The sequence below is a fragment of the Centropristis striata genome, chromosome 1 (assembly GCF_030273125.1).
Source record: "Centropristis striata isolate RG_2023a ecotype Rhode Island chromosome 1, C.striata_1.0, whole genome shotgun sequence".
NCBI classification, from domain to species: Eukaryota; Metazoa; Chordata; class Actinopteri; order Perciformes; family Serranidae; genus Centropristis; species Centropristis striata.
Genome location: NC_081517.1, coordinates 37967940 through 37990448, shown reverse-complemented (window position 1 = coordinate 37990448; position 22509 = coordinate 37967940). Strand labels below are relative to the sequence as shown.

The window sequence follows — 22509 nt, the reverse complement described above, 5'->3', positions numbered from 1 at the left end:
CCCAACATATTCTCAGATGCATCCAGCCCCCTGTCTGTGCTCAGCCGCCTGCCTTGCATCCCCCTTTAATTCAGAGTAAACCGTCCTGTAATCAGTACAAGCGTCGCCCTCTAACTCTCCTCTTGTAAAAATAGGTGTTCTGCAAGATTCACATCTTAAAGCAGTTAGGTGGAGCAGCGCGGTGTTTTATAAATAGTATTTTGTGTGCATTTAATATATAGAGGCACACGATTTCTTTCTTTTCTTTCTTATTCTTTCTTTTTTTATTTTTACATTTTATAAAATATGAGCATAGGAAAAAACAATTCAATTTTATTTAGCCATTAATTATTACCGTTATTTAAAATAATTTAACATATTCCCAGCCGTATCGGTAGAATAATAACATTCTTACTTTCAAAACATGAATAAAACAAAAATAATAATTATAGAACTGTGTTTTCTTCTTTCTTATAGCTACTAAGGAATTTATACATTTTTCTTTACAAATTCCTTGGTAACTTCCAAACGCTTTGCCTTGTGAGTACTGGTCCCAGATCAGTTGAGTCATTTAGCCAGTTACTGTGCTGACAGCCGTTAAGGCACGCAAACTGACATCAGATCAGTTTTCCCTGAGCCGACCACTTGCCGAGGAAATGCGTCACTCCGTCGCAGGTGACGTGGCGTCTGGGAAGCACTTCCCGGTTGTCGTGCCAACCTCCTCCGGCTCGGGGCTCCTCCATTCACTGGAGATACCAGTGCTGTAAAGAAAATTAAAAAAAAATACTAGTGCTAGCAAACGAGTCGAGCAGTTTCTTGTTTTTTGTGTTTTTTTAAGAGGAAGCTGGTTGAATCAGCCGTTGACTGCTGCCGGTCATGGAGACTTATGGCAACTCGAACAAGAAACAGAAGCTAAGCAACGCTGCCGAAAACTGGGTGAGTTTTTCTTTCCCCCCCAAGTTGTGTTGATTCAACACATCGATTCATCACGTCCGTACACCTTCACTAACCAGCTACTAACAAACTAACGGACTAACCGGTCAGACAACTAGCTTATTAGCTTGTTTAACATCCGGCTATAATAACAGTAATGCTAGCTCTACATTTAAAGCCTGGCTAGCTAGCAGCGTCGAGCTTGAAAAGTGGCTAATCAGTTCACTGCTAATACATAGCAACTACTGTTTATACAGACCTGTGATAACATTACCCTTGGTGGTTCCAACCTCAGTGTCAACAAATCACTTTTTTTTTGTTTGTGCATTTGATTTAGTGTCCTTTTGCCAGGTGACTTTCTTTTAAAGGTATCCATTGTTGTTTGATGATTATAGTACATATCGTCACCCTGTTAAAATAATCGCCTAACTAATTTTTTCAAGTTTTGCAGGAAACAAAAAACTTCACCAAAAGTGTAATATATGACATTTATTGATCATTTCACTCAAAAAGGATGTAACAAAGGTTGGCTATTGGCATAGTAATAACACTGTGTGTAAATTATGTAACTTAAGAGAAATAAATTACTTTTTTTGGCAATTTTTTTGAATATGCCATTGTGACTTAAGCAATATATGGTAACACTTTATTTTGAAGGTGTCTACATAAGAGTCACACAAGCCTGTCAGAAACATGACATGACAAGTATCATGAGCATTAATGTTACTTCTAAGTGTCATTTATGTTCATGACACATCCCATGTCACTCTTATGTAGACACCTTAAAGTGTTACCAATATTAGTGTCAACAATAAAACACTGATAAACTAAACTGATAACTAAACAATCTCCCTCTAGACCTTCTTTGCTGGGTTCTTATCTGATGCCTATGAATGTGGCAAATTGTCAAAGAAGTGATGATATTAAAGGGGTAAAATCACATGATCTGATCAACAGAGGATGTAGGCAATTTTACCAGAGGTGGCTGGCGTCATGAGGAGATGATTTAGGCAAAAAACCCAATTTTGACAAAAAATGACATGCCGATTATTTTAACAGTGTGACGATAAGTTACATAAGTGTGACACATTAAAGGAAACATCTGATTATATGAGTTGAGAATCATGACGAATGCAGATGCTTCCACACAGATGCACTGCACGGTACAATTAAGCAATGCACATCCTGTCATGCTCTGTGGCATGTGTAAAACTGCTGAGCAGGTCAGATTTTCTGATTGATCACCTTTCTGTGATGAAACATTTCCATCTCGATGGGAGTGGTCTCTTCCAGGATGACAATGCCCGCATCAATAGGGTATGAGGGGTCACTGAATGGTTCAATGAGTATGAGCATGATGTGAATCATATGCTATGGGCTTTGCAGTCACCACATCAAACAAATTAAACACCTGTGGGAGTTGTTGGACTGCTGTTAGACAGTGCTCTCCACCACCATTATCAAAACAACAAATGCATAAATATGTGTTGGCAGATTGGTGTTAATCTCTTCAGTAGAGTTCAGAGACATGTAGAATTAATGCCGAGGTGTATTGAAATTGTTCTGGTGGCACGTGGTTGCCCAACACCACACTTAATGTTGTTTTTTCCTTTTAGTCTGTCACCATCATCAGTCTATATTACATGTTACAGTACATAACATTTTATATATTTCACTTGAGCACTATTTTTTGTCTTAGATTTTCCCTTTTTAACTTATGTGATTGTATTTGATACATATTCAATGTGCATTATTAGAGGGAGCCTGAGATCCAAGTTTGTTATTGCAGATGTCCGCTTCTCTGTAATTGTTGTGTATATGACAGCAAGATACTTGAAACAGTCCACTGTAGTACACTATAATGCTAACTCTAAACTGCAGTCTGTACTGTTATCAATGATAAAAATGTCACATTCATACATGTCCCAGAATACATTAACTATCAAATTGACATGGTAAGAGGACAACATAATTTCAACACAAGCAAGCATTATGGCATGCAGTGTTCCTCGTGTTAAAAGTAAAATAGTAAGGCTATTTGGGTGATGTTATTAGCTTACTTTTAAAGAAGGAACTTGAATTATGGTGAAGAGTTGTAAGGGGATGAGAAGGTATATGTTAAATGTTGTGGATTTCCATAGCTTTGTATGTAGGCCTAAGCCTGTTTTATCTTTATGTCTATGTTTGTTGTTTTCATTGAAGACCACTTTGGAAATAAGTGTTCTTAGTAATGCTTTTAGGTGCTATCCTCGGGGATTTTGTTACATTATACGCTTTGGAGTCCTAATAAAAATCGAATAAAAAAAAATACACTGTGGTCCTCCAACATATATCAAACAACACAAATAATAACATCAGAAAAACAGACAGGACGGACAAAAGTAGTCTAGTCATCTAACCAAATTAGTCACGAGTTTTGTTAATTGAATATGCTTCATTCAGTTTTAAAGAAAAAGGGCAAGCATTCTCAAAATATTCCTTCTCACACTCATTTGTGAAGCTAAGCTGTGTCTTTTAGGGTTTGAAACTTTTGTTTGGTGAATCAAATAATACATCAACTTCTGTTTGTGGTAACTTATAATGTGCATTTTTCCTTTTTACAATTTTCTGACATTCTATAAACTAAATGGCTAATTAATACCTTAATGGTCAAAGAAAGTAATCGACTCCACATTCATGTTCCAAGCTGTCTTCATAATATATATGTCAAATATCTGACAAAACAACATTTTAATCTGCTTTGAAGATACTTCGAATGCATGCATTGTGATGTTTTTCTAACTTTTCTGAAGTCTTCATCTATTCATGTTAACTTCCTATTTTTGAATTTGGAGGGTTCTTTTTTTATAAACTTGTATAATTGGACTGGAAGTGGTTTGTATTCACATTATATCTGTGTAACGTTTCAGGGAATGCAACGTGCAACGAATGTCACCTATCAAGCTCATCATGTCAGCCGAAACAAGCGTGGGCAGGTTGTGGGAACAAGAGGAGGGTTCCGAGGATGTACTGTTTGGCTGAGTGGTAGGTTATGTTTCTATCAGTATGTCCTTTCCACACCTGTATGTATATTATCTCATAGCTGCTTCATAACCCTGTTGTTTTTCTCTGTGCTAAGGTTTGTCCGGTGCAGGGAAGACAACGGTAAGCATGGCTCTGGAGGAGTACTTGGTGTGTCATGGTATCCCCTGCTACACACTGGACGGGGACAACATCCGTCAAGGGCTGAACAAAAACCTCGGCTTCAGTCCAGAGGACCGTGAAGAGAACATTAGACGCATTGCTGAGGTGGCCCGGCTTTTTGCTGACGCTGGGCTGGTCTGCATCGCCAGCTTCATCTCTCCCTACAGCAGGGTGAGTAACTCCAAAGAATGTATCAGTGGTTGAATGAAAGAAAACGATAACCACAGCGATAAATATGGCTAGACCTCTCTGATACTCTATTAAATTTGTCTCTGTTATATAATCTCTATTGAACAAAATTGGATTTAATTCTGGCCCCTTGTGAACAGTTTTGTTTTATTCTGGGATTACCTAGAGATTTTTGGTTGGTGATAATGATGTTATAGGGCTGCCCAATTATGGAAAAACTCAGTCATGATTATTTTGTTTGATGATGAAAAAAAGATAACTAAATGATCTAATAATATATAAAAATATACTTTTACCCTTTGATGCACAACATACTGAGCCAAGAAGTTAGCTAAGTAGTTAGCTTAGCAAGCTACTTAGCTGAATACTTAGCCAAGAAGTTAGCTAAGTAGTTAGCTCAGAAAGCTACTTAGCTAAAAAATGGATATGGGTCATTTTTGACCCATGTTGTGCATTAGAAGAGCAGTGACACAAATAGGGATTTTATTAAAAAAATAATAAAGGAAAACATAAAATGCATACAATACAATACAAACATAAAAACTCTGTCCGGTCACTTTAGACCCATGTTGTGCATCAAAGGGTTAAATAAGTAATGTAAAAAAAAATTGATGATGATTGAAAAATTATGTTGTAACATTAGTGAACTACTGAAACTACTAAACATATACTCAATATATAAAAATAACAAATAAGAATAAATAAGACCATCAAATATGTATTCGAGCACTGCCACAACCAACTGAAAAAAAACCCAGTGAAAATGTGTAAAAGAAAGGAGTGTGCTGGATTCCTTCCACAACAAAACTAGAGCATCATAAAACACGATGTGGCACAATATTAATTTTATCTTGATTATCTAGTTTGAATGATCTTTGTCATTTTACTATACTGACATTGTCACTGTCTATGTTCATTATTTTTGCTGATATAGATGATGCCAGTTCTAAAATAGATTTAGAATGATAAAGTCGAGTTTTTGGGGGCTTTGATGTGTGAGGTGTTAACATCCTTCGTTTATATCTGCTGACAACGGAAAGTCCCAACCAGTCGACTTTATGTCTATATGTAAGTTCAGGGCTGATTTAAAACAGTAGAGGGCATTTTTCCACCTTTCCACCCCTTAAAATTACCTTCTTTATACATTTGCTAAGAAATGTCAATATTACCACCAACACTGATGGGTTTCATCACAGAACAGCTGTGTAATTTAGTTTACATCACAAAAAAACATGTTTAAGTGTGCAGTACGTCTTTAAAACGGCAAACTCATCAATGTACATTTTAAATAAAAAAAGCATGATAAGAAGAGCCCTACTGCATCTCTAAAACCAAACGTGATGAGCCCTAATAACATGCTAGTTTCACCAGCTCTTTAATTAAACCATGTGTGACATTAACTTCCCTGTATATGTTATTGTTGTCTGACAGGATCGTCTCAATGCCAGGAAGATCCATGAGGCAGCAGGGCTGCCTTTCTTTGAGGTGTTTGTGGACGCTCCACTGGATGTCTGTGAGCAGAGGGACGTGAAGGGGCTGTACAAGAGAGCCAGAGCGGGCGAGATAAGAGGTGCTCTATGGTTTAATACTGTTTGTGCTGAGCATCAAGGCATGGATTATTGTATCTGTCATGTGATTGGGGTTCAATCTTGGGCTGATGTACAGTGATAAAGGGTGGGACATTAACTACAATGTAAATGAAACACAATAGCATAATTTGCTAATCCTTTGTGACATGTGACATATTCAATTGAAAACTGTACAAGACTGGGGCCATCATTTATCAAACGAGCGTACAAAAGAAAGAGAGCGTAAAGTGGGCGTACAGTCATTTCTAAGCAAGGCTCGGCATTTATCAATTTGGATGTGAGCAGAGGGTATGATTAGATCTCACGTCTGGTTTCGTGTACACAAATTTGAGTCAGCGTGATGTCAACACGTCTGAGTCGGAGAATTGATCTTAGACTATTGTATCGATTGCATGATAAAACTCTGCCGTGTTTTAATTTTTTAAATACACCCTGCAACCGTGAAATTCTTTAACCACAATACTAGCCGAGGCTGTTAAATGTTGTTGTCTTCGGCTATTTACCGTTATCCGGCTCAGACACCGGAGCGCCACATCTCCTCCACCACTGGTTCTGCCCCAATAGAAACATTCCCAATCAACGCTGCCACACTCTCCTCTGACTGGGACATAATTCTTACTAAATGTAAAGAAGTGAAAATATAATATATATCATAATAATAACAATATTTGGATATTATATAGGCTATTAGACTTTATATATCACAATGTATAAATGAAATATTCCAACCTCACCGGGAGTTGGATGGTTTGCTGCTACTCTGCTGACAGCGGCACTGATTTCATTCCTTTTCTCTTTTTATGCTGCCAAACAAAACCAGTTTGTTCTGTTGCACCTGTTGGATGTCATTGTTTCACTTTCTGCCTCTGAGAAATTCCTCTTCTTTTGGAATTTAAACTTACTTGAAAACTTTTTTTACCTCCTGGCTGCAATCAAAAAGCTGTGGAAAATTAAAAATATTCACTGAACTTGTTTAAGTATATAATTTTTATTTCAAAAATTCCCGTTGCTGCGTATTCCTGTAAAACGTCTATTTCACTTTTTATGTTCAAAGTGTTGTACATTGTACTCTGTACCTTTTTAACCGTAATGAGACCCAGTCAAATTGTACTTCTTTATGATACTTTGTTGATAAAACAGAGGCCAAATGTACAAGAGAACTCTGTTTCTCAGGAGATACACCTTCAAGGCCCTTGCGTTTTCATTAGTGTGAACTGTTGCCTGTAAATACCATAATTTACCAGACTTCACATCCTGTTTGTTGCTTATCATATCAAGTTACACAGAAATGACATGACAGTGGCAGTAATACTGATGCATCACTATTAGAGGAAGTGTTTCTTATCACATTGTGGTGCAGCATGCTTGTTGCAAGGGAGAGATCTCAACCTAGTTTCCTTTTTTTTGAGTTTTGAGTCACATTTGTAAATGTACCTTTTTCAGTGTTTTCCTTGAGTCTTTGGTCTAGTTTGCTATTGAAATTGAATTCAGTCCCGACCAGTTCACTGAAGTTCTACTTTAACCCCTAACAAACATGAAGAGTTTTAATTTATTGTAACTTAAATACTTTTGCAACCGTGCTTAAACCCACTAATTTAGTAAAAGTTGATTTTAATAGGGGACAAAGTAGTTTCTTGAATAAATGGATTTCAAGAGAACATTTTTGAAAGTGTGCTTGTTTAAGCATTGTGATACGTTATCTATTTCACAGTTTTTATTCCAATCTGTTCTATAATGGAAATAGAGAAAAAATCTATGTATGTTGAATAGGTGTGATATAGAGCTCAGACTGTGCATTTAATTATCTTCTTTTTTTAAATCAGGTTTCACTGGGATTGACTCAGAGTATGAGAAGCCAGAGGCCCCAGAGCTGGTGCTGAAGACTGACTCTTGCAGTGTGAATGAGTGCATACAGCAGCTTATTGACCTGCTTCAGGAGAGGGTGAGGGAAAAATTAAAAACACATTTTTTATATGTTTAAAATGCTATTAGATTTAAATTAGCCCATTTCTTTAAAAAAATCTTTGGGACCAACACAACACAGCTAGAGGCTTGAAGTTCAGAATTGATATATAAAACTGTGCCACCATTACTCTGTTGGCCACTAAGGGGCAGTGACGCCTCATATTTGAATACATGTTGATGTCACTGCATCTAAATCAGTATTACTTTGCTGAAGTGGAAAACAATTACCAAAGTCTCAAATATGCAGGATGTTTTATTTGTAATGATTGATTTCACATTTTTTTTCTGTAGGATATAGTTCCTGTTGATGCATCTTATGAGGTGAAAGAGCTGTACGTTCAGGAGAATAAACTGGACCTGGCTAAGGCTGATGCAGAGACTCTCCCTGCTGTGCAGATTGGGAAGGTGACCCCCTTGTACCAAGCTTTTTATTTGACCTGCATATAATAAGTTGTTGTTCAGTATGTAACCCACCTGTGTGTGACTGTGTGATCCTCAGGTGGACATGCAGTGGGTGCAGGTACTGGCTGAAGGCTGGGCCACTCCTCTCAATGGCTTTATGAGAGAGAGAGAGTATTTGCAGTGTCTTCATTTTGACTGTCTGCTGGATGGTAAGATCACATTTATGTTTTTTTTAAATACTTTTTATTTATTAACATGTACAAAGAACATGAGATCATCATGGGTGTTACAGTTAAAATCAGAATATTCTTTTACACATACATACATACATACACACATACATCATGGCATAATGTCACACTATTCAAGGTGCATACACGATCCATTTTTCCCAGCGTTCAATACATTTCTCCACCTGAAGTCTTAAAACAAAAGTAAGTCTCTCCAAACAATAAATTTCTTGAACGATCCCTCGCCACTGGACCAATGTTGGGGGATCTAGTTGCAACCACTTTCTGGTTATGGCTTTCCTACTACTTGCCAAAAGGGTCTTCAGTAAGTATTTGTCCTTGTGCGGGACTTTTTCTGAGAAATCAAGATCCACCCGCATGATTTTATTCATCTCGGTTGACACCTCCCTCCAAAATAACTGGATTTTTGGACAGGCCCAAAAAAATATGAAAATGGTTAGCCATAGAGGTTCCACATTGTCTCCAACAGAAGCCTCGGCTCTGAATGCCCATTTGTAGTGCTGTTATTTTAGGAGTTATGAAAAATCTCACTACATTCTTCCAGCCAAACTCTCTTAATGATCTTGAATTTGCTGTAGTCGCTTGTGTCTCGCATATTTCTATCCAGGTCTCTTCTGAAATCTCGGTTTCTGACTCCTTCTCCCATTTTTGTTTCACATTTATGTTTTATAAGAAAAATAACATTTAGATGCTTCACTGTAAAAATTCGCTGTTGCTATACTAGTGAAAGGCACTAGATGGAGATGGGTGCTCACAAAATGAACTCCTCAGAAAAAGCAAATAGGTTTCTGACAGCACATCAGTGCACATTTCTCCCACTCATACTATACCTCCATATAAACTAGAAACGAAGATGTGTTTTCAGACTTTTACAGATAAACGAATGTCCATTAGATTCAAGCCCTTGCCAAACACGTTCACTCAATGCTGATTAAGCCTATCACCACCAGCGATAGCTCTTTGAGTAGTGTATCGGAGTTGTTGTGCCTGGTGCAACTTTGCTGCTCTGTCATACAGGTATTGATGCGGTTTTTTTTTAACCAAAATCCTAAGAACCATCTAGGAAAAGATTCTTGAGTAGATGGCTCAGATAAAAAAGAAACTCGGTGCTCAGAGGAAAGATTAAAGTCAGTGTAGTTACTCTCATTGCCAGAGAGGGGAGACAAATGTTCAGCACTGCAGGTTTAACCTGTCCTTTTAGTTTACCTCTTAGCTCTGAGCTAAGGGAGTTTATTCACAAGTGTCTATCATTTGACACTTATGGACTGAGCGAATTATTTTTTATATTATTTTTGGCAGTTGAACCTTAAAGGTCTGTCAGCTGTAGCTCTTTGTGTTCCTCCCTAACATTTTTTTTAACTTCAATAAAAATTGAGCACTCTGATTAAATGGAGCATTAAATTAGATTAACAAACACTCCCTGCATACGTCTCTGCATATTTTCTACTGCTGGATGTGCAGTGATGCTTGAATTAAGTTTTCTTGCAGGCTAACATGCGGGAGGAGTGCCCCATTGTTCAGCAGTGATGTATAACTTAGCCAGGTGGCAGAATGACACATTGATATATTCAAGAATGAATGATGATGTTGTAAATCATGTTGGTGAAGTAATCAGTCCTGTTGCACCCAAGTCTCGGGACAGCTTTGGATTTTTGCCGCTTTATGGGAAACAAATATCACACTGGGTGTAGATCTCTTGGTGTAATTACAGCAATTTCTCATGTATTGTTTGAAATTCCAAGAAAAAGTCAATTAACTTTTATTGCCCATATGACCACTCAAACCTCAGTTGTGTGTTGTGATGCCAAATATTTAGCTAGACACACACTCACACAGTAAAAGGAAAAATACATAAAATAAACTGAGAGTTATCATAGCTTGTATTTCATTTTCAGATTTTGACAGGTATATATTTCTAACGGCTGTCCTCACGGAAGAATAAAGCCATCAAGTTATTACAATTTGATGATTTAAGTTCTTTCCTCAGAAAGATAGCTATTCAGAGAAACTAAGCTGTCTGGAGGCACAGAGGCAAAAATATATATATTGATGTGAAATGTCTTGATTCCACTTTTCCTGTTTGTCCGGAGGGAGAGGGACACAGAGGAAGAGGCTTCTGTATTGATTGACACCACACACCACCATTTGTCCATTTTCACTTCCTTCCAGGGATTTGACAGTGCAAGAATGATATCACAGTGAAAGGATTGATCGCTCAAACTCCAACACTAAAACTGGTTGGGAAGCAGAAAACTGCATGTCTGACTAATCAAATAGTCTGCAAAAATAAACGGAGACCAAAATCCAAGCTTGTGTCTCTCCCGCTCGGACATTTGGCAGTCTTGTGTGTGTGTTTTATTGAAACCAGCTGTGAGCTCCACACTGTGACAGAGGGGACGTGAAGAGGGTCCAGAGGGAGGTGGGGGCTTTAACAGTCAGCATCCCCTCCCTTTTCCACTGCATTTGATCTGATGTGATGTGAAAAGCGTGCCGGTCCAAACTTTTTCATCAACCTGGACGGCAAAACGAACCCGCCAACAGAACACTGTCACTGCACAGCTCAAATCATAGAGCGAGAAAGGGTCAAGCTCCAGCTTAGCTTAAGAGGGGATTTTTCTCCTCTAGCTTCTTAAATTGCAGACTTGAAGACTCACTGTAGCCTGTGGTTTAGCTGTATATCCCCCATTTAGCCTGAAGGGGTACAGAATGGAAACTTGATCAGAATAGTTGAGCTGCTTTGAGAATACAAACCTTTGAATGTTTTAACCTGCCTTTTGTAGGATCTCTGTTCTCAGTGTTCCAGTGCTTTGCATTAGGATCCTTTACATTGTTTTTCTTGGATCGTTGGCCGATATTAAAGGTGCCCTGTGAGGTTTTAAACTCTATAATATAATGGATAATATTTTGATAATGGCACACTTTGATGTATTTTACAACTGAAACAATTCTCAATTTATTATCCGCAACAATAATTGATGCCAGTTAACCCTCTGCAGTCCATCAATTTATTGAAAATACACGTTTTATTTACAGTAATAACTTTATTTATATATGATATGTAGACAAGCTGAGAAAGCCAGTTGAAAGTACTCATAGGAGTTTTCACAGTGTGCCATTTATGTTTCTAGACCATTTTTAAAATGTGAATTTTTTTTCTACAATTAAAACTATTACTATTTTTTATTTATATGCAAATAGACTGTTTTGCAGTTTTATTATTTATTATTTTTCTGCTGTTTTAGTGTGTATAAATGGTAAAAAAATATATATGTACATTTCCATAGACACCTGTGTCTTTTGTTTGTATTTTGGGTTCCTGGCAGCTTTATACTTAATGAAAAAAGTATAAAGTGAAATGAAAAATCTGCCAAGTTAGTGTCGAGAAAAAGGAGCCATGCATGTGATGTAAGGACAGACTGAAAGATGCTAAACAGAGAAAGTTGACAAATTTGAACCAAAATCTCCTGGACTTCAGAGGTTTAAGCAAAAATATCAATATCTGCTTGTTTCAGTATCTAAAATGTGAGAATTTGATGCATGTGTTTGTGTCATGCATAAGGTAAATTGATTAAATTTATATAATTTGGATAAAACCTGACATCCCTGAACATTACTTGATGTAAAACTGAATAACGGACTTTTGGTCACTTTGGGCTTTGGGAAGTAACAACAACTATATTCTGACATTTTTAGAGTTAATTGATTGTTCAAGCAAATCCCAGCAGATTACGTAGTAATCAAAGAGATGGTTAATTGCTGTTTTAAAGTATTTTCTCACTGCATACATATGCATGTTCCCCTTATTAAAAATATTCCTTGTTTTCCATTATCCTAGGTGGTGTTATCAACCTGTCAGTGCCTGTGGTGCTGCCAGTGTCTACTGCAGATAAAGATCGTTTAGATGGAGTGACAGCTATGGCTTTGATCTACGAGGGCAGGCGAGTGGCCATTCTTCGCAACCCCGAGTTTTATGAACATCGCAAAGAAGAGCGATGTGCTCGCCAGTGGGGCACCACTTGTAAGGACCACCCCTACATCAAGGTAAATTTTCTTTAAAAACTCTGAAAACTGAATTAACCCATTGACGCCTAAAACTTCCTGTAAAACCTCTGGGCGATTTTAAAATAAGCCCCTAAAACCTGACGTTTTTCTGGAAATTCCACAGAAGTGTCAACACTTCTACTAAATAATAGATTTTTCAGCCTCTGTAGCAGATAGAAATGAATTTCAAAAAGTATTTGAGAGCTTATATAAATACTACAAAACGACGTATCCGCTTTCCAGGCTTCAATGGGTTAACAATATAGGCTTATAGAAGGAAACCCAAAAGTTCAACCGTGGTGAAAGTCCTGAGCAGCATCGATGAGCTGCAGACGGCCTGTCTCAGTGTGCTATGTGATAAACACCCTGCATGCGAAAGCAAACTGCCTCCCTGGCTTCGGCACTGATAGAACACAGATCCGAGCTGGCCTCTTCACATTGCTTATGGAAAGACTGAATAGGTGGAGGAGTGGAGCTTTTCTCACAGTCTGTCAGGACGCCCAGTATAATCACTTGATCTTTTTGGTCCACCCTCATTTTGCAGGTGTTATATTTGGATGCTGAGCCTCTCGCTCAACCTCCACCAAATGCATTTTGAGATTGCACTGCTCAGCTCAACAGGCTGTGGAATCCCTGCCAGCTTCCACCTTTCCGCTCACCAAACCCCTTCTCCAAATATACCCGGGAATTGTTTCCATCTGTCTCCTATCGACTGCTTTGGGGCTCAGGTAGACTCGGTGGCGAGATAACGTCCTGAAATGATCCTGCACACCCTGCGGAAAGTGGCACTGCCGTGTAGCTGGAAAAGAGCGGGACAGTCTGGTGTTACAGACAAAGACAGTTGTCAGATTGCCTCTTTAAAAATCCATCCGTGTGGACTGGGAGTGCAAGGTTACTTTTGAAAGCTGCTTGTCTGTCTGTCTCATTTTAAATCCCATTGTTAGCAGGATTAATGCAGTTGGCTGGCAAAGGTGAAAGACAAAACTGATGGTAACCAATGTGGTATTTTGTGATTTCACTCCCAGGGGTCAGACTTGCTGTAAACCTCACTGGCTCATTTTAAAGCCCTGTGTTGCTAAAAATCTTGGATGGAGATTAGCTAGAGCACTAGACCGCAGCTGTCTCAATATTTCAGCGTACTTGGTAGTCATTTTTCACCCCAGCAGATAACTTTTTTTTAATGTAATTTGGGATGCCAGTTTCATAAATTGGTATCATAACTCTCCAGTGTTAACACCTGAAGCCTCATTGCTGGCTGTTTTTTTTCCACAGCGTGGTCATTTTTTTATCCACTCTAACCTGTCACAGCTGAGCATGTGTATTCAGCTTGCCATGATTAAGGTTTCACTCATTAAAGAGTGTGTGTATGTATACATAAGTGCATGTTAACTCGCCACGCTGGAGCCAGTCTGTCAGCGCCCCCCTGCTGGTAGCTACAACTTCTTTCCGACCCAAAACGACCGTGCTCCACATTACATGTAGTTAATCCACTTTTTCCTGTTTACCTGTCTGTCAGTCAGACAGGAGCCCCCTTCATTGGAAACCACGGTGTAGTGTGTTTATTTGGCTACGGCCCTTTTCACATGTGAAGTCCTGGGGCACTTATAACGGTTAAACAGAGCGCATGTGTACATGTAGATCTGCCCCTTTGATGTATCCACGCACAGACATTACATTTTCCATTCACTTATGTTGGGAAAATAAATTGTGACTTGTCTGTACTGTTGAGCTATCCAAAGAATAAGACTGCTAAGCATCTTTCACGACTCTTCTCAGGCCAGCAGTGGACAGGTGGGATTAATCGGGAGTGTGGAGAACAAATCACAACACGATCCTGAAAACTTTTCACGACGGAGCCAAGTGGTTATTGATCACATCACATAGACACCTCTGCTGCTGACATCTTTCTGATTTTTATGTATAGCCTGCCAGATTTAACCGAAATCCGTCTGTTTGTAAAGTATCGATATCAAAGAGTTTTTTTTCACATGATAAATGACATGTTAAATGAAATTAGGGACATGTTTTTTTTATTTTTATCAACTTCCAAAAGTCTTTTTCTCGCCACGCGTACACACTTCATGTTTCATCTGTTGTTCTTGTTTTGAGTTCTCTCTGTGTGTCAGAGCTGGAGCTACGCTTGTTTTATTACCGAGCCTGGAGAGGATTGTCACTTTGTATCACATTAACATCACACAGGCCAGTCTTTTCAGTAACTCTAGCTACAGTCTCATAAATGGCACAAGAGGCAGGAGAAAGATATTGCCTGAAACAATAGATGCCTTTGCCCGGATCCTGAGCACTTCTTGTTGGATTATTCTCTTGAGGGGAAAATTTCTCTCCAATGTGGTCATGAGGCTCATCACCGGGTTTTATTGTGGAATACAATCTCATTTTGTCTCTGCTCTGTTACTGAAATTAAGATAGTAGACGTTGGCCATATGCAAAAGAGTGGGAATGCCACAGTTTTGTTGACTGTTTAACGACACACAGAGACTTTGATTTATGTCGCTGTGTCCTCGTTGCGACTGGGTAGTAACCCGGGGGTTTTATTAGAATTCACACTGGCCTGGTTCCAGCACAGTGAAGCTTTTATAGACCACAGTGTCTTAAGTCTGGATTATGTTTGAGTTGTGTTCTCTGTCATGATCACTGTGACTCCTATTTCAGATGGTGATGGAAAGTGGGGACTGGCTGGTTGGGGGAGACCTGCAGGTTCTGGACAGGATCTACTGGAACGACGGACTTGATCAGTACCGGCTGACACCCACTGAGCTCAAACAGAAGTTTAAAGAAATGAATGCAGGTAAGGGCCAAGTTCTGCTGGTTCTTGTTTATTTTCTGTAAGAACTAAATTAAAGCGGGCAAGAGATCTTGAGCCAAGGACTAGACTAGAGAGACTGCAGTGTCACAATATTTACGTCCACCAAGGAGGTTATGATTTCCATTCTGTTTGGTTGTTTGCCAGCAGAATTACAGACAAACTGCCGGCCCAATATGCATGAAACTTGTTGGAAGAATATAGCATAGGCCAAGGAAGAGCGCACTGAAGTTTGGAAAGCATTTTCTTTTCACGTCCAAGATGGGGCATGGCCATGGCGGAATGGGTAGTCCTCTCACTTCAATGTTGTTATTCTTGTTTAGTCTTTAGGGAAGAAGTAAGGGACACAGAGTTGGTAAAGTCACAGCTCTGGTGTGATTCAGTCCTTCACTGTATGTGGCTTCAGTGGTTGGGCACTGAGCTGCTTGATTATCTCTGGATACATTGCGGCCGTTTGTTTGTTTTGTACAGATGTGTTTGGTCGCAGTTTGACAAACCCTTCTCACCCTCCTTCTTTCTCTCCATTTAGATGCTGTATTTGCCTTTCAGCTCCGCAACCCAGTCCACAACGGGCATGCTCTTCTGATGCAGGACACCCACAAGCGTCTCATCGAGCGGGGCTACCGCCGGCCTGTGCTGCTGCTCCACCCACTGGGAGGCTGGACCAAGGACGACGACGTTCCACTGCCCTGGCGAATGAAGCAGCACGCCGCCGTGCTGGAGGAGGGCGTCCTTAACCCAGATACTACCATCGTGGCTATCTTTCCTTCACCCATGATGTATGCTGGGCCAACTGAGGTAATTATCAGGAATGTTGTATTTGCAGTTGAGGTTTCTTTTTTTAAAAAGTCTAAATGTTTTCCTTAAAAACTCACAGGACCAAAAAAAAATGTGACTGCAGCACTGAGTAACGACAGCAGACACGGGGAGGAGGAGGACTGTCAGTTACTTGGTGTCTGCAAATTTCTGAGAGTGAAAAATGACAGGAAAGGGGATTTGCAATTGTCTTGAGGCCCTCTGTTAAGTGTTTCCTTGCCATACACTAACCTCTTCGTGTGACTGAGCATAGCTGTGTAGCGGAGAATCTTTTAATCATTCACTTAAAATAATTGGAAAGCTACAGCTCAAATTATTGAGAGCAGATTGGATGTCAGGGAATTTATTTAGTTTGTAATTCTGAATGGGAGGTTTTAAGAGGACCAAGCTCAGCTCCAGCCTTACTATTATTATTCCGACCTCGTTTACCCATTAAAAACAACATATACCCTTAGTCTGCTCAGAAAAAACAACTTAAATAACTACCGCTCCAGTATTCGTCTAAAAACTTGACACTTAGACCTTAAGCTGAAAAGAATTGATTGCATTGGTATTAGTGACTGTCAAGGAGTATTATACAGCAGTTAATACTAACAAGTAATGGTTTTAAAAGAGCCTCAGTACTTATAGTGAATGCAAGTTCTTAGGGGGATAACTCATGGTGGCCAGCTGGCTGAACTCAAGTGGAGATAGCTCAGGTTCTAAAAAGTGAAAATGGTAAGGTAGCAATGTTTTGTTTTGTCTCCTTCATGCTCTGTGTTAACAGCCTGCAGTTCAGTCAAAGTCTGACTGAATATTTGTCAAATGGCTTTTGGTCTCAGCCAAGTCATTCATGTCTTTCCAGTTGCGCCGAGGAGTCTTGAATTTCATGTGTTTTACAGGAACTGGTAGGGAAATGGTTTATTTTTGGCAAAACTTTAAATGAGAAATGTAGAAAAAAAAACAACATACTGGCAAGTTGTGGGGTTCGGAGGGTTAAAAGTAAACAATTGTGACAAACAATCATATTTAATTAAAAAAGCAATCTTTACTTTACAAAAATATACTGAATATTTTTTTATTTCTCTCTGTAGAAATACCAAAGAATTCATAAATTCAAAACTTTTCCCAAATGTATTCACAGTTTTTTTTTGTCTTGCCCTCATCAACAGGTTCAGTGGCACTGCAGAGCTCGAATGGTGGCTGGAGCCAACTTCTACATTGTGGGCCGTGACCCTGCAGGCATGCCCCACCCCGACACTGGGAAGGACCTGTACGAGCCCACTCACGGCGCCAAGGTCCTCACCATGGCTCCAGGCCTCATCACCCTGGAGATTGTACCCTTTAAGGTTGCAGCTTACAACAAGGTCAAAAGAGCAATGGACTTCTATGAACCCAAGAAGTGAGTACTTATTCATGCCTTTGTCCGATTCTGGTTCCTTTTTTTAGTTTTTTAAGTCTATTAGGGTCATGGAATACACAAATAGTTTGAGTCTAAAGCTTCAGTGCTCACTCACACCAAAATTAATTACCTCATTTATAGATTTAGAACCAGCAGCCTAAACAGAAATTACATTCTGCAAATTAATTACTCATTATGCTTGTAATTAAAAAAAAAAAAAACCCAAGCCCTTTTATCCATTTTCTTTCCCTCTTCTCTCCTATCTACAGTAAAAGCCAAGAATAACAGGAATTGTTTTTCTTTCTTATTCAGTTAAAAGGTTTTGGGGATTAGTATGAGCTTTGATGTTGCTCAGAAATTACAGAGAGCTGCTATTAATTAAAGTCTGTATACAGTCACTGCACATGATGACGAACAAAAATCATGCAATCTCTCTGCCTCTTGTCCGGATTTGATGCAGGCTCCGTCGTCAGGTTATGCAACGTTAGCTGGGCTTGGCCAGGAATGTTAAAACTAAATATGGCCAGACTAATCAAAAGATTTGCTTTGTTTTCCATGATGCATATTTATGATGAGTCCAAAGGGAACTGTTGATCAGGAACATCTAGCACTTAACTATTTGTTTAGCTTACCTTCATGTTGAATTTATGACATGAGCAGGTGCAAAAACATTTTTTTTTAAATCAGTTTGTGTGTGAAAATGTCAGTAAGTGGGAGCCCCCTGGTGATAAAAAGTTTATTTATCACGTATCTTGTATCAAGACTTATATTTTAATTGGGTTCTTATCTGTAACAATACCCATAAATGTCGGTCTAAATAATTGACCAAAGTTTTAAATGACAGGATTGTTTTGGTCACATACAAAAGTGAATGCGCAGTTAATGCTGTGTGGTGTGCTGATTACATTAGAATGAAAATAATCATCGAGAATAATTTAAAAATAAAGGATACAAATTAAAAAAAAAAACTATAAATACATGCCAAATGCATGCAAGTCTGGGCAAACTAAACAATATAGTTATGTACAGACTTAAGGGGGGAAAAAAAGTATATGCAAGTGCATGATATGTTTTTTAGCTGCATTAAAACATGGAAAAATCACCTCATTGGCCCTTTAAAACATTACAGTTCGTCCTGTAGAATCAGTAACTCACTCCCTCCAGGAAAATACACTAAACTGTTTTGTAAAATCTCATTGATCCAATGGCTTGCTATCATCTTAAGGCCAAAGCTAGAGAGAGAAAAGCAGGATGGTTACTGGATTTCCACAGTCTGCAGTCGTCACTCAGTTAGATTTATGGCATTCCATTCTCTCATGCACGCTGACAGCACGTTGCCAAATTTCAGGAAGAATTGGAAGGAGCAATATGGATGCTTATCCTAATCACCAGCAATACCCCTCAGTCTTCCTCCAAAGTGTAATGGCTCAGATCACAGAAAGCTGTTTCTAATTTGACACTGTATAAAAATGTTCTCTGAAGAATTTGCCTGGAGCTCTTTTACCTCACGCCATGTGAACTGTGAGCTCTTCTTCACAGCTTCTCATTGTTTCAGAGCAACGCGATGTGCTTTGTCATGTGATTGCAATTAGCAATGCGCCTTCATAAACAGCAGGACTGTCTCTGAATGTCAGATCAGGGGAGATGAACGTGTCTGCAAACAAGATGTCTTAAACTGTCTCGATTCGCCCTAACTGTGATTTATTGACACGGCTAGTGAAGATATGATGAACTTGTGCCAGTCTTCCGCTCAGCACCAGTCAAAGCGAAGACTATCCTTGGCTCGTCGCTTCATATAAAGTTGTTCATATCTTTTCTGGGCTGAACAGGCGTGAAGAAGCTTTCTGTCACAGAGGGAAGATTGAGTAGAAACTAGAATGTTTGAAAAAATTCTTGGACGATTGTCGGAAAGAGGCTTTCTGACAGTTTTTGATTTTCCGATCTGTATTAAATTCAAATCGTTTCACAACCACATTCCTTCATGGTGGTGGGGATGTTTCACCTGATACCCTAAAGTGATGATATAGTCTTTTAACTAGCTGTCAGGGTTTTATTTATTCATTGAATAGTAATTTGAGGTGTTTTCTTTCACAGAGAAGTAGGAAAAAGATTTAATAGAAGAAAAACTTGCCATGACAGCTGTGTCAGATACATATTTTATAAACATTTAGATTAAAACAACTGGACCAGGACATTCCAAATGGGCTCTTTTTTTGTTTTCAGACTTTGGTTTGTGTTTACAGAAATGCTAACTGACCTGCTCCGACGCCTTGTTTCACACGATTCCAAAGCAGCAGGCAGTTATTGTTGGCTCACATTTCCTGTGCTGCTGATAAGCATCTTTTCATTGATTGAAATATGTCTGTTACTTAAAACCCTTTTCCTTTTCCTCTCTTTCTCTTTTTTTGTTGAAATTGCAGCCATCAAGATTACGATTTCATCTCAGGCACACGTATGCGTAAGATGGCTCGCGAGGGAGAGAATCCTCCTGATGGCTTCATGGCGCCGAAGGCTTGGGCTGTGCTTAAGGAATACTATAAGTCACTGGAGAAGGCTTAAAGGTCAGGTCTCAGATGAAACAAAAATGGAATCACAGTGATGTTTAACAGGATTAATGTGGGGACCACTCATCTACTGTCAAATACCACGCTCTGGCTTCTGTCTGTGTCACTTTCACGCCCAACTGTCAGTCATGAAACTGGTCTCAGTTGTTTTTAGTCTTAAAATATTTCTGTTTTAACTAAATGTACTTTATTTAACTGAACGCATTCTATGAAATATAGTAGAAGAGGTCATAAACTGATAAAATCAAGTGAACAAACAAACATTTCTTTAAAATAGATGTTTCTCACTAACTTTATGACTGTATATTTTGATCACTGATGACAAAACGGTTGCATAGAAATGAAAAGATCAAGTTCGTAATGACCTGATTCGAAAGTGCTGTTGACCAGTACTTTCTAGGATGAATGTTGAGTGTTAATAATGTCCAAATTAAATAAAGAAGTTAGTGCTCCTACTTAACTCGCTCCTGAAACCCAAACAAGTTACTTTGTTCTGTACTGTATGTTTGCAAGTGGCAGTGGTAATTGCTCAAAATTTGGTGTACACAAGTATTTGATGTAAGTCGAGTGCCTTGGTATTCAGAAAGTGAATTCACATGATGTCTTGTTTGAATTAGCACACGCATACACACACACACACACACACACACACACACACACACACACACACACACACACACACACACACACACCTGCTTTTTGTCTCACTTGTCTTTATGTTACACTGAAACGGTCCAATAGCTGAAGGACTGTTCTGCAGAACAGATCAGCATTAAATATGTTTTTATTAGGATACACAACCATAACGTTCCTAAACTTCTAGGAAACATTTTTAACATTTTTAAGTGTCATGTTTAGTCTATTTATTGTGTGCTAACATTACAACATTTTCTCTTTTTTAACTGTGTTGTGCTTGTAGTTTTGGTGCTTTAGACTCATCTTTCAACAGTCTTGATATTTTGTTACTTTATCATCATTTGTATTTTTTTCTCTCTCTCATGGGTTGCTAATATTTTCCATGTGGTTATTCGTTTTCAACAGTTGGCCTGTATAATCAGATGTTTGATGGTTACCATCAAGGGATCAGATTTGTAATCTTCCTTGTCCAATAAACCATTTTTAGAAAAAAAAAAAAAAAAAGAAGAAGAAATTTGTTTACTTTTCCTTTCTGTAATCTTCGGGTTTGTTACACACAGCGCACGGTATGTTTTGTTTTTTTTCCTTTTGAAGAACTCCAAAGAGTTTTAAATACATTACATATTCCCAAACAATTCCACTTGATTTTAAATGACAGCACTGGATTTAATGTATTTTAGAAACTAACTTACATTGATGAGATGTCATCGACTTCTAACTGCCTATCAGAACTCAACAGCTCTAAATCTCTTCATGTGTTTGTGACTAACTTGTTTCAAGTGCATTCTGTCTCCCACATGAACAGTGCACTCTTCAAAATATAATTTCTATGATGTCCTAGACCCTTTCTGTTGGAACTTTTGTGACCTCCCAGTTGGTCAATCAGCTGAATATTGAATGAGACAGACCCTTTAGTGACCCCAATCAGAGTCAGACACACTCGCACACTGTATACAAAGATCTGCAGCTGGCTCCCAGATGCAGCGGTGCAGGGAAAGTGGAACATACAGGGTTAAATCCAGACCGAGGAGAGTGGCTCTGTCAGAAATACCCTGGATAATTCATCTAATCCAACTCCAAGATGTAATGAAGAGACCTGCCAGCAGCAATTTTTTCTACCTTTCACCAGATCTTGTTCAATCCCAGACAGTAATCAAGCTGGGTCCTCAGTGCGACTTCAAAAGACAGAATATTATCAGATGAGTTTGGAGAGGTTTCGTTATGATTTTTGTTGTTTTTTAAACTGTCTGGGGGAGATCAGATGACCTCTGGGTTATGCAGGTGTCTGTTACTATGTTTATCCTTGATGTTATCTGACTTGTTGCATGCACTGTGTATTTTTAGTTTTCACCCCATAATCAGATCTCGCTTTGAAACTTTTCATCCCTCTGATGGTGTTGTAACAGTGTGGCACCTTGCCAGAGAATAAAAAAGGTTGAAGGTGCCAGAAGAATTTGTAGAGTTTTGACTACTGTTTACATGACTTATGCCTTTACTCACCTGCAGCGCCTCATTGTAGCTGGAGCGGCATTTGAATGGAATTTAGGTGTTCATAGACAATAAAAACTGAAAGATGTTTTTGTATAGTATCCAGAGCTTAATGACAAACTTGAGTGTACCAAATGTGTTGAATATTGAATTTAGTTATGTATATTAATAAACCTTTCCTAATACTCAAGGGCTTTAAGAGCTTCCCATGACCTGTCTGGGAGCATTTGGAGAACTTAATGTACTAAAACAAATGTATTTTAATAAAAAA

General features: G+C 38.8%; 1 protein-coding gene across 1 annotated transcript; it reads left to right on the top strand.

The window, feature by feature from the left end:
• The first annotated feature begins 680 nt into the window (after positions 1 to 680).
• On the top strand, positions 681 to 21234 carry papss1 (3'-phosphoadenosine 5'-phosphosulfate synthase 1). The gene is made up of 12 exons (XM_059341511.1): positions 681 to 915; positions 3822 to 3936; positions 4031 to 4266; positions 5716 to 5854; positions 7697 to 7815; positions 8130 to 8243; positions 8338 to 8449; positions 12327 to 12532; positions 15203 to 15338; positions 15883 to 16151; positions 17321 to 17550; positions 19971 to 21234. Exons 1-12 carry the CDS (start codon positions 856 to 858, stop codon positions 20107 to 20109), a joined length of 1875 nt encoding a protein of 624 aa, XP_059197494.1. The 5' UTR covers positions 681 to 855; the 3' UTR covers positions 20110 to 21234.
• The last annotated feature ends 1275 nt before the right edge of the window (positions 21235 to 22509 follow it).